This window comes from Thalassophryne amazonica, chromosome 15 (genome assembly GCF_902500255.1).
Source record: "Thalassophryne amazonica chromosome 15, fThaAma1.1, whole genome shotgun sequence".
Lineage (NCBI taxonomy): Eukaryota > Metazoa > Chordata > Actinopteri > Batrachoidiformes > Batrachoididae > Thalassophryne > Thalassophryne amazonica.
Genome location: NC_047117.1, coordinates 14708535 through 14720704, shown reverse-complemented (window position 1 = coordinate 14720704; position 12170 = coordinate 14708535). Strand labels below are relative to the sequence as shown.

The window sequence follows — 12170 nt, the reverse complement described above, 5'->3', positions numbered from 1 at the left end:
CCCCAAGATTCCTCACTTTAAATGTATAACACATGAACCCAAGCTAAGCACTAGCCAATCAAATTGATGCTGATGCCTCGCTGTACCAAGAACCATCATTTCAGTCTTATCAGAGCTTAAAAGTAGGACGTTACTAGATATCCAGCTTCTCACTGATCCAAGGCAATCTTCTAAAGATTTTATTTGACTGAGATTACCAGCAGTTACGGGCATGTACAGCTGAGTATCATCAGCATTGCAATGAAAGGCAATCCCAAAATGCCGCAGTATATGCCCAAGGGGTGCTACATACAGGGAAAAAAGCAGGGGGCACAAAACAGATCCCCGTGGAACCCCAAACTTCATATCACTAAGATTAGAAATAGTGTTATTGTACAAAACACAATGAGAACACCTGGACAGGTATGACGTCAACCACGGGAGGGCACTTTTGGTAATCCCAAAATAATTCTCCAGCCTATCAAGTAAATTATAATGGTCCACAGTATCAAACGCAGCACTAAGATCTAGCAGCACCACGGTTATGGTGCTGCTATGATGTTAACTAGATGTTAAATCTATCATAAACATACTTTTACAGCTGCTCATAAGAAGGAATGAACATGCAACTGTTTTACCAAGCTATTACAATTTAAATATTACAAATAATTACCTTTTAGACTGTTCCAAATGCGTTCTCCACCTCATGAAGCGCAGGAAATAGAGAGAGAAAAAAGCTCCAGCTGAAACAGTCCTCTGTAATTACGGAAGCGATTAGAGGCGTTTTCAACAGCCAACTCTGACAGAAAATGATTAATCCACTATGAAATAATTATTTTATATATACAGCGTCCAGCGCACAAAGCGCAGCATCCAGCTGAGAACACAGTGGATGGGATTGTCATGACGAAGTGAGCGAGAGTGCGGTGCAAAAATGCATGCAAGTGTCAAGGCACCTTAAGTCCCTTCGGCTGCACCCTTGTTTTCACTCGGGGTTGCCATAGATGATCCAGGATGGATCTGCATGTTGATTTGACACGTTTTACACCAGATGCTTTCCTCACGCAACTCCACATTACATGGAAAAATGTGGCAGGGGTGGGGTTGGAACCCGCCATTTATTTGCAGGACGTTCTCGCTGTCTGCCTCACTCTGCAGCTGGTAAAATTGAGAGTTTTTCTAATCAAGGGCTGATCTTCATATCTCATTTCTAGACTCGCCATGGAAGGTCTACCTGTCAGAACTCAATCCTGCTCTTACCAAGGTATCCGTAGGAGGGCTCACACCAGCCAGAACCTATCAGTTCAGACTGTGCGCTGTCAATCAAGTGGGCCGGGGCCAGTACAGCGCAGAGACGCAGAGGTAAGAGTTTAACCGTGAATCAGCAGCAGCTTCATCTTCACACCAGCGGCTTAATGAGACATCGACTTCACAATATTTCTTCTGAAGCCAAACTAATATATCATTGATGTTTGCCCAAAAAGTGTGAAATTTTATGTACAGCACGCTGTAATTTGTGAAATAGAGTTCTTTTCCCCTATTCCATCTCTGTGTGATAGAGTCGGTCACACTGCCTTACAAAAACTGGGTAGGAATAAACTGGAACCTTTCTACCATCAAGAAGCATTGTGTATGCACCCACACACTCTAATTTGTGTGTCTGTGTGTCACCATGAACATGGATTGGGACATAGGATTCAGAGCAGGGATGCATTCTAACAAGGTGCGGATGAAGAGAGGGGCTTTTTTTTTGTGCCTCCATTTGCTTTGGAATTAGCAATTTATATTCATCACGCCTGTGCTCTGCACGTGCACATCGCTGTGCCAATGGGTGAAACGGTATATTTTGCTGTCTCTTTTCATTGCACATAGTGAATTAAACAGTGAAAAAAAAAGAAAAAAAAAGATCAAATTAACTGTGTGTGCTCAAGTACGGGGCACAGGGAGAATAATATGTTCCAAAAAGTAGTTTGCTGTGCAGGTGTGTGTGTGTGTGTGTGTGTCTGCAGAATTCATATTTGCATGTTTATCCCATGTGAGAACACTAATGGGGGGTAATTATGATGCCTTACTGCTGATGGAGCTGCATAAAGCCAATGAGGGTTGGAGGAGGTGTGGCGGCCCTCTTAACAATTTTGCCCTTGAATGCACACCTCCAGCTGAAGAGCCAAAATCCTGACGCTCGCCCACAGCAGATGTGTTGAGATGTTTTTCTCTGGATGAAGTCTGACCACAGACGGACGGGTGCCAGTTGCTGTTTTTGCCAAATAGTCTCTCGACAACAACAGCAGCATCTGCAAACGCTGCCATCACATTTCACACACGTCACCATGCAGCCTCCTTCTCGTCTCCATATCTTCAGCTGCAACTTGTCACCTGCCTTTTTAACTCCCCTCCATGCTGTTATTTTCTCCGCACTGAATCTCCCCTGTTCTTCTTTTATTTAAAAATGTCTCACTCATCCTCCTCTTCTTTGCTTTCTGCTTATTGGCTGTCATATGTGTTTACAATGGCTCTTCCTCTCCTTTCTTTTCCAGTGGATTGTTTATATCCAGCAACCGTTGGGCAAGCTGGTTCACCCGCCCCAGTAGGTTGAGGCAGCAGAGAATAGAAACGATTGATCGTACCTAAATGAAATGCTGGCAGACAGACAAGTCGTCAGCGGTCAGTCTATCAGAGCAGATGGATGCGTCTCATCTTCACTGTTCACATCATACACAGCCACGTATACTTTGCTTTTCATCTGTTGGATGACTGCCTGGATAAGACACGCGCGTCATGCACGGTCACAGATGCCAAGGCGCGTGCTGCGTTTGACACACAGGCAGATGAAATGCCTGCAAAAGAGAACGTTGGCAATATATAGTAATGTGGACAGAAAGACGGGACGTCGTAGATTGAAGAAGACACTCGTAATGTTGATGATAAATGCTTAAAATGTGATCTTCCAGCTGCTTCTATTCTACATGCTCCCGCTTTACTCCTGTCCTGATTGTGATCGCTATCCGAGTTTTTGCCTGCTTTAATGTTTGCATTTATAAGTTCCGACAAGGAAGTTCTGTTTTTTGTTGCCATTTGTCTGCCTGTGTGTTTGGTTGCTGAAACTGAGTATAGGATTGGGTGATGTTTGCTAAATTGATAAATCACGATATTTTTGTTTTTGTTTCCAGACTTTACACTTTAATGTGCTGGTAAGACTTTTAAATTTGAGAGTTGTGCACATGGATTCGGGGAGTGAACTAGACTGACAGAAACTTTTGCTCATATCCACGGGATCACGACTCACACACTGGTGTCTTTCTCTTTTTTAACCACATGCTCATCAACACGCATAAATTCTCTTACTCTTCATCACATAATGATCAGGCAAGGCTACGTGCTGATTGTTGTGTCATGTTGTTGTGGGCGTCTGAGTGGATGCAGAGGTGCATGACTGAGCTTTTGCTTAATATTTGTGAATTTTATGCTCTCAGACTAAACCCACGGTATAAAATGTTTACTCATACATGGTTGGGAGGGAATTAAAGTAATTCACAGAGTGTACAGTGTGCATTTAATCGCAGTCAAGTAGAGAATGAGCGTCTGTTCAGTACTGTACAGTTGTGTGTTTGTGCATTAATGTGGATCATCAGTTTGAGTCAAAAGCTCAGCCAGTGTTGATGGTTATATAGACCCCATTTTCAGCCGGCGACTCTAATGCCCAGCTTATTCACACAGGGCCAGTTATCCCTACTTGTGTGTGTTTATGTACAAATGTCTGTCTTTCTGGCACTAACCCGACAAAAGAAAAGCACAGCTGCAAAATAGGACTGGAACGATACATTTTTCTCCCATATATGTATCAAGATACTTAAATGCAAGTCTACAAGTGTTGCAGTTTGATATTACAATATACCGTGATTTTTGTTTGCTTTTCGTAATATTACTAGACCAGGGAGAAAAGTTAAAAATATGCTTTGTGAGATTGTATATCATAATTATATTTCCAAAAGCAATGCACATCAAATTTTTCTTCTTTTTTTTTCTCCCTGGAGAGCCATAGTGCATATTTGGTAATTAAATAAATAAAATGGATTTTGAAGTAAACTGTTGCTTGGCAGCATATCTTTCACAACTCCAGACAGGGCTGCATAAACAGTAATAAATATTTAGCATTAGGGTCAGGCAGTGTCTACTTAATTGGTACAGTGCATCTAAAAAATTATTCACAGCACTTCACTTTTCCCACATTTTTTTCTGTTACAGCCTTATTCCAAAATTAATGAAATTCATTTTTTTCCTCAAAATTCTACACACAATACCCCATAATGACAATGTGAAAAAATGTTTTTGAAATTTATTAAAAAATAATAATAATAATAAAAAAAGAAACCACTTGTACATAAGTATTCACAGCCTTTGCCATGAAGCTCAAAATTGAGCTCAGGTGTATCCTGGTTCCACTGATCATCCTTGAGATGTTTCTACGGTTTAATTGGAGTTCACCTGGGGTAAATTAAGTTGACTGGACATGATTTGGAAAGGCACACACGTCTACATATAAGGTCTCACAGTTGACAGTGTATGTCAAAGCACAAACCAAGCATGAAGTCAGAGGAATTTTCTGTAGACTGGGGCAGGATTGTCTCGAGGCACAAATCTGGGGAAGGGTACAGAAACATTTCTGCTGCTTTGAAGGTGCCAATGAGCACAGTGGCCTCCATCATCTGTAAATGTAAGATGTTTGGATCCATCAGGACTCTTCATAGAGCTGGCGCCTGTCTAAAGTGAGTGATCAGTGAAGAAGGGCCTGAGTCAGAGTGGTGAACAAGAACCCAATGGTCACTCTGTCAGAGCTCCAGCATTCCTCCGTGGAAAGAGGAGAATCTTCCAGAAGGACAACCATCTCTGCAGCAATCCACCAGTCAGGCCTGTATGGTAGAGTGGCCAGAAGGAAGCCAGTCCTTAGTAAAAGACACATGGCAGCCTGCCTGGAGTTTGCTAAAAGGCATCTGAAAACCTGCTCCAGAGCATTCTTGACCTAAGACTGGGGTGACGGTTCATCTTTCAGCAGGACAATGACCCCTCTGCAGAGATCTGAAAATGGCTGTGCACCGACGCTCCTCATCCAACCTGATGAAGCTTGAGAGGTGCTGCAAAGGGGAATGGGCAAAACTGGCCAAAGATAATTGCACCAAGCTTGTGGCATCATATTCAAGAAGACGGGACTGTAATAGCTGCCAAAGGTGCTTCAACAAAGCATGGAGCAAAGGGTGTGAATACTTAAGTATAAGTGATTTCTTAGTTTATTTTTAATAAATTTGCAAAAATTAAAAAAAAACTTTTTTCATGTTGTCATTATGGGGTGTTGTGAGTAGAATTTTGAGGGAAAAAATGAATTTGGCTGTAGCATAACAAAATGTGGAAAAAATGGATCGCTGTGAGTACTTTCCAAATGCACCGTATATCACGATGTCTGCCACGGCGCATTGTGCAGCGAACTCTTGTAGCTATCTTTTGTTTAGTTTTTTCCATGCTTGAAGTGAAAATTGGACACTGTGATGTGCCTCTGCTCCTGCATTTAGCCACTCTGTGCAGCCGCCTATTGCACCTCATTATCTTGGCCTCGCCCACAAATGGCTGATGCAACTCAACCACTAAACTGACCTCATCCTTAATTTTTGTAGTCTTTGGGAAATTGTTCATCTATGCTCAGTGTGATCTCCCAGGAAATTTCCAATGGTCTGTTGTTATTATTTTTTGTGTGTATCTGTTGAAAATGGAAGTGAGATTGCGCAATCCTCAGATTAGGTCAACAATTCATCGTGCCCTCTGTTGAATGAAAGCAGGACTCCATTTCCACCTTGTTTCCACCAGCCATTGAATTAGAATTATATCAACTGTGGTCTTTTGAAATCAGTTTTCACATTGTAAAACATTTATTTGACTATATTGTGAGTATTGATTTATTTTTTTACCCCACCCCACCTGTAAAGTCAGTGGTCTGTACCATATATTTGCCTGCACGGCTCTTTAGCTAACATCTTTCACACACACAACCACACAAATTTGCACATACACAGATTTAAACACAGTTGGCTAATGGCTTAGTGGCTTACAGAGAATCATTCAGTAGGAGACGGTGCACAGAGGGCCCGCGGGTTTGGCAAGAGACTGTAACGTAAATCTCTGGACATAATCCACGGAAAGGAAAAGACTGTCAGTTGTAGCAGTGAGTCTTAAGCTGGGAAAAATTTGTTCGGTGTGTTTATGTGTGTGTGTGTGAGACCATATGGCTCTGATTACGGTAGCTGAGCTGCTTACAGTAAAGCCAGAGGCTGACCAGCTTTACCCGCCGTAAAAGGCTAGCAGCATAATCACTGGACGGGTTGAGGCCGAGGTATTGAAAGAAAGAGGAGGAGGGAAGGAGATGAGTCAAAGATTGGCGGATGAAATAATTGAGGCCAAAGGACATGATGGATGAAAGGTGAAAGTTTGCAGATGGGTGAGAAGAGAAATGAGAAGGGGATCAAAATCTCAAGGGACAGAAGGGATAGACGAGGGAGAGAAAAAGCAAGGGGAAGACGGAGTGAGGGATCACTTTGTCTCACTAGAAATATAAAGACAGGCACTTAGCCCAATCTATACTAATAGTGATTTAACTATCTATTGCTGTCACACAGCACAGCTGGTCTACTGAGGATGTGGAGGGGGAGTTGAGATCGAAATAGAAACTGTCCAGACAAGTATTGTTTGACTAGAACTGGAGCCATAAGAAATGAAATAGAAACAGACAAAATGCAAATTAATCTGCGACTGATGCTTATTTGTTGTTTGTTATTTGCTGGTGTACAAAAGGCGCAGATGCATCTTGATTCAGCCGAGTTCATGGACGCTTTTACATTTGTTGTGTTAATCACCCAGTGTCAGGTAGAACCATTCCCAGGAGAAATCCTCTGCTACGCAGGAAGTGATGCGTTAAATGTTTCCATCAGCAGTAGTGGTTTGTTTGGAATAAATTAACAGTATAGCAAGAGATGAAAAACAAATGCATTAAATAAAATTGTAAGATGCACCAAGAGCACAGGGAGAGAGAGAGAGAGAGAGAGAGAGAGACGCGCAAAGAATTCACTATATCAGTGCTACTTATGCTGTGAGATGATATATACGTTTCACCTCCTTTTCATGGCTCTCCAGTGAAAACATGGTCATTTGTTTATGGAAGGAAAATTGCTATAAAATTCTCTGTAAGTCTACTTGCCTGATATATTTTTCTCTTGTAAGCTGCCCTTAAATGTTCTGTGTGGAAACATGAGTGAAAAGACAAGGACACAGCTTGCTGTCTCCAACATTTCCCTCTCTCTCTTTCACTATTTCACGTATGTCAGATTGATGCTGAGGGAGGAGGCACCCAGCGCACCGCCAAAAAATATTGTGGCCAGTGGGCGGACAAACCAGTCCATCATGGTGCAGTGGCAGCCTCCACCTGAACCCCAGCTGAACGGAGTCCTACGAGGATATGTACTCAGGTACTCACACGTTCACATATCTTTTTGTCTTTCCTTTATTGGCTGCAGCACTATGTATGTGTGGTCAGAGGAACAAAGAATGAAAATGGCTGTTACTAGCAAAAAACAAAATAAATGTTAAGGTATTTCCCCTGATCTGTGTTCTGCAGCCAGTGGTGGCCTTGGTGGCCACTAGACCTGGGCTTTGGAAATGACAGAAACTGACAAGTTAATTTCAAGCTTCATAAACTTCAAAATCACACGTGTTGAGAGAAAAAGAGAAGGAAGAAGTGTCTGCATGGGCTCAGTCATACAAAATCTTCATATGGTATTTGAGTTTTAGAACATAAATGCTGCCACACAATTCACAAAATAACAGCTGATATCTCATATTTACTACATATATGTGTGGAACCGTCTGTCACTGACAACTACACCTGCTTCTAATCCATCAACAATCCTGCAAATATTAACCTTTCAGCAGGTGGCAGACACCTTTTTCGGTTGATCTCGTACATCAAATTCATCATATTTGAGATGTTTTGGCATCATTATGCACCCATTGAATTTGCTAAATTACAAAACAGCATAGTTGTTGTTTTATAGTAATCATATTACCAACCTGGAGTGGAAGGGCTCTATCAAACAACCTGCCTATCTACTGTATCCATCTATCCATTCCCTCACTGTAGTTTAGCGTCTGCATGGCTAGGCTTTTTTAAAAACCATTTATGATTCCAATCATTTTTATAGTTAAAATCATTAAATTTGTGTAGCTCAGTTGCAAATACAGGGAGAAAAGAGAGTCCAGCCTCTTCTGTAGTTGAGCAAATCTTCAGAAACTGGGTGGACTGTGGGCAGTAATTGTGTTCCTGTTACCATCTCTGTGTTTCAGATATGTAGTGTTGACTCCCTTCACTCATGTCCTCAGTTTCCATAGTAACTTCTTTCACGTGTGACAAAAAATGTTTAAACCCCTTCATCTCATCATAAAACTACAATAAAAAAGCACCTCGGATGTGGGATGGGGGTCTTGACACCACATCATAATAAAATGTATTTTACTGTCCCTGCAAAAATGGAAGCGTTATATCTAACCTTAAAACTGAAGGCTTTTAAAACAACAACAAAATAAGAGAACTTCTACAATAAAGTCACTGTTTGTTCCAAAGTAATATATATAAAATGTCTGAAATTCGGTTTGTGTTTATTAACTTCCACACAGGTTAAACGTAGTAGACACAGATTATTTGGAATATTTGTTTTAGCAAGTTTTCAAGGTCTCATGCAGCAGTCTCTTAGTAACGTAATGAAAAGCATAATAAATTACATTTTGGTTGTATAATGTTCATTTGCAATTGTCGTCATGTGGTTTCTCTATTTTGTTTTGACTGCAGTGACTCTCTGGCACACAAGGGATTATGGGATATTTCAATAGGGCAAACAGGGGTGTACTTGGGTGAGCTGTCATCTCCTGATGACACTTGTGTATTTAGCCTAAATAATACAACCTTCAACCTGGATTAAACAAAAAGATGAATTCAAAACACCAGATTTAGCTAACTGACAATTAACAGACAGTAAGTCCTAGATAGGCCATGAGGCCCAGTAGTGCTGATAATTTTAACCGGATTCCGTCACATAAGATTCAACAATTCCTTGTGGATGGGATGCCATTCTGAATCACGCTAGTTCTGCAGCTGAAACCAGTACAGCTGGGTATATTGAGACAATGTAGGTATAGGTATCTTGTCCAAGTCATGACAGGTATCATGAATGAGAATTGAATTCAGGTCTACATATTTGTGGTCCAACTCCTAATCCCATTTAGCTACCCACTGTGCAATTGAGAATGACTGGGCTTTTTTGTTTGTTTGTTGGTTGTTGTTTTTTGTTTTATTTTTGCATAATGGTTAAATTTACTCCTGGTAAAAAAGGAAGCAGTAACACTATCAGAGTAGTTGTTCCCAAACATTTTCTGTCTCACCCCTTTCTTGAATCTCACAGTAAGTCAAAGACTCCCCAGTCCCTAATTAATGACTTCATTTGTGTTATTTAATAAAAATGTTGGGGGAGACAATGAAGTAGTTGCAGTTATCTTTTAACATGTATGTTTTTTTTTTCATCTTTGCATATGTTACTGATGCAGGTGGCCCAAACAACTGCGGTTCTAGGACATACCGGTAAAATGTCTCCAAATTCAAACCTGTCACTTGGTTCAGTTGTTCTGGAAAAGAGGATACATTGCTGTGCTTTCATTCGAGTCTGCTTCAGTTTTACAGTCTGTGAAGAAATGAACCACAGACGAGTCCCACACACAGAGAGCAAACTCTTAACTGGACATTTCTGGTGCTCATTGTTCAGTGTCATCTTGAACCCACATTGGAGGATCCAAATAAAGTTTGATCTATAACTGACTAACTGGTTGGAAACCACCCAGGCAGACAATCGGTCCATCCCTACCTCTCAAAAGTAGCCATCTGTCTGCCACAGCCATGTGAAATATGAGTGTCCCTTTGGTCTTTTCCTGTTGCTAGGGTTCTCAGCACTGAGGTGTGTGCTTGCTGAATCTTGCTCAGAGAATCACTCCACATTGCCACAATATCATAAACTCCTGTTCCCTCATAATGCAAGTCATACGCCTCATCTTATTCTCCCCAAGAAACCATTTGTTTGGCAGAGCGTCATTCCAGCCAACACAAGGATCCTCTCAACAGACCTAGGACAAAGCACATCATCACATCATCGCCTTGGGTCACTTGTTAGAGTCCAGGTCTCACATCTATGCAGTAAGCCTGAAAGCACTTTGACCCTAAAGACTTGGACCTTTCCCCTGCAAAGCTCTCAGCATCATGAAACACTCCTGTCCATCGACCTCATGACTTCATAAGCTCCCAGTTATATCCTGATCTCAAAGGCTGAGTTCCCAGAGATATTAATGTCACTGCCAAGATAATTGAATCTTTTAATAAGTTTGACACTTTCACCTCAAACAGAAAAAAAATGTGATGGCTGAGTAGAAGTCATTGAATACAAATCAGATGTTGTCTCAAAAAACATCACCACGTCATCTGCAAAGCCAGGGTCAGTGAACCTTTCTTCACTGACAAAAGCATCTAAGGCAGTGCTCTGCACAATCTCCCCAACATCCACTTCTTGCAAGTACTGAACAGAGTAGAAGACAGACCACAGTCCTTCTGGCTGCCACAATTATTTGGGAAAAAGTCAGGGATCTGTCCCCACTCTACTCAGCACTCACAGTGTCTGTGGGTCGTCTGACTGTAATAATCCCCAAATTGCTGAGGCAGCCACGAAGTGTCAGGATGTCCCACAGAGCATCCTTATCAACTGAATCAAACACTTTGTTAAAATCAACAAACACGACAAAGCAGCATGTATTTTTAAATTATTCAGGAGTAAAACAAGCCATTTGCAATGAGAATAACTGAATGAATGCAGTTCAATTCAATTAAATATCATAATTTACATCATGGGCATAATGAAAATGTAGGAGAGCTGGTATGGGGTGAATTGGCAAAACATATCAACAATACAATTATTTATTTATTTCCAACTCTGCATCCCCATGACGGGTAGGACTGTCGTTTACGAGGGTAGGCTGAAAAGTTCTAAGGCTCACTATAATGCAGTTAATGCATTACTCATTCATGGGGAGCCTTAGAACTTTTCAGCCTACCCTCGTACTATCTAACTGACACAATGTGGCTTTTCTTAACGTCATGGTGATAGCACAAATAAATTAGATGCAGCACAGCAGAAACATGAATTAAACGAAAGATTAATATTGACAGAAAAAACTAACGATAACTGTTTTGCCCCATGTGTTAGGAAACATCCCCTTTTGCAGTGTAATAGTGCAGTATGCAAAATATGGGGCAGCCATAATTTTTGAATTATGTTTATGATAAAATTCACTGACAAACACAAGCACAAGTCACTTTATTTTAACTTTTTTCTTCTCTCTGATGAAGGAGAGGAATTCCCTGCACTCTTATCATGGTTATCAGGTAAGTTAGTGACGTTCTGTAGATCAGTGATTCTCAACCGGGGTGCCGTGATCGATCGTCAGGGGTGCCGTGGGTATTTTTTCATATTCGCAATTATTTTTCATATTCGAGATTACCGTGAATTATTTATTTTATCCACAAAGCATAAAACGACTCAGAATCTGACATCAAACGTGCTGCAGCCACGCTCTCGTCTTAAGGCGGGACAATAACAAGGAGGCTGACGGCCGATTAAAACAGTGCCGTCTTCTTCAAAAGCCGTCTAAAATGCGGAGCTGTCAGTGTGTGTCTGTGCCTGTGTGTGCGCGCGCGCGGAGTTAACAGGCTGCAGACTGCGAGGGAGGGGGTGGGTGAGGGAGATTCCTGAATGCAGGCGAGACACGTTCAGTGCGCAGCGAGCGCGGAGCAGAGAGAGGATTTTAACCCGAGTGAACGTTAACAAAACGGAAACGTGAAGCTGCCTTTACTTCTCTCTGAACTTTCTCTAAAAGTGTGATTCTGCCGTTACTGTCCTGTTCACACCATGTGCGCGTCGTTTGCTGAATTTATGAGATCATGAGATGAAATAAACAGTCAAATATCTTTAAAAACATATTTAAAAAATGAGAATATATGAATGAACTGAGCCACAAAAAAAAAACTGTTCAGACGCAGAGATCACAAAAAGCAGGTGAGA

The 12170-nt window shown here is 41.4% G+C and overlaps 1 protein-coding gene across 3 annotated transcripts in view; it reads left to right on the top strand.

Annotated features, from left to right (window-relative positions):
• Positions 1-12170, top strand: part of LOC117527072 (protein sidekick-1-like) — a 747725-nt gene that overhangs the window by 574192 nt on the left and 161363 nt on the right. For all 3 annotated transcript variants that reach the window (XM_034189250.1, XM_034189251.1, XM_034189252.1), the window contains 2 exons: positions 1194-1341; positions 7347-7487. In XM_034189250.1, coding sequence (XP_034045141.1) covers positions 1194-1341; positions 7347-7487 — 289 coding nt within the window. The remainder of the gene's footprint in view (positions 1-1193; positions 1342-7346; positions 7488-12170) is intronic.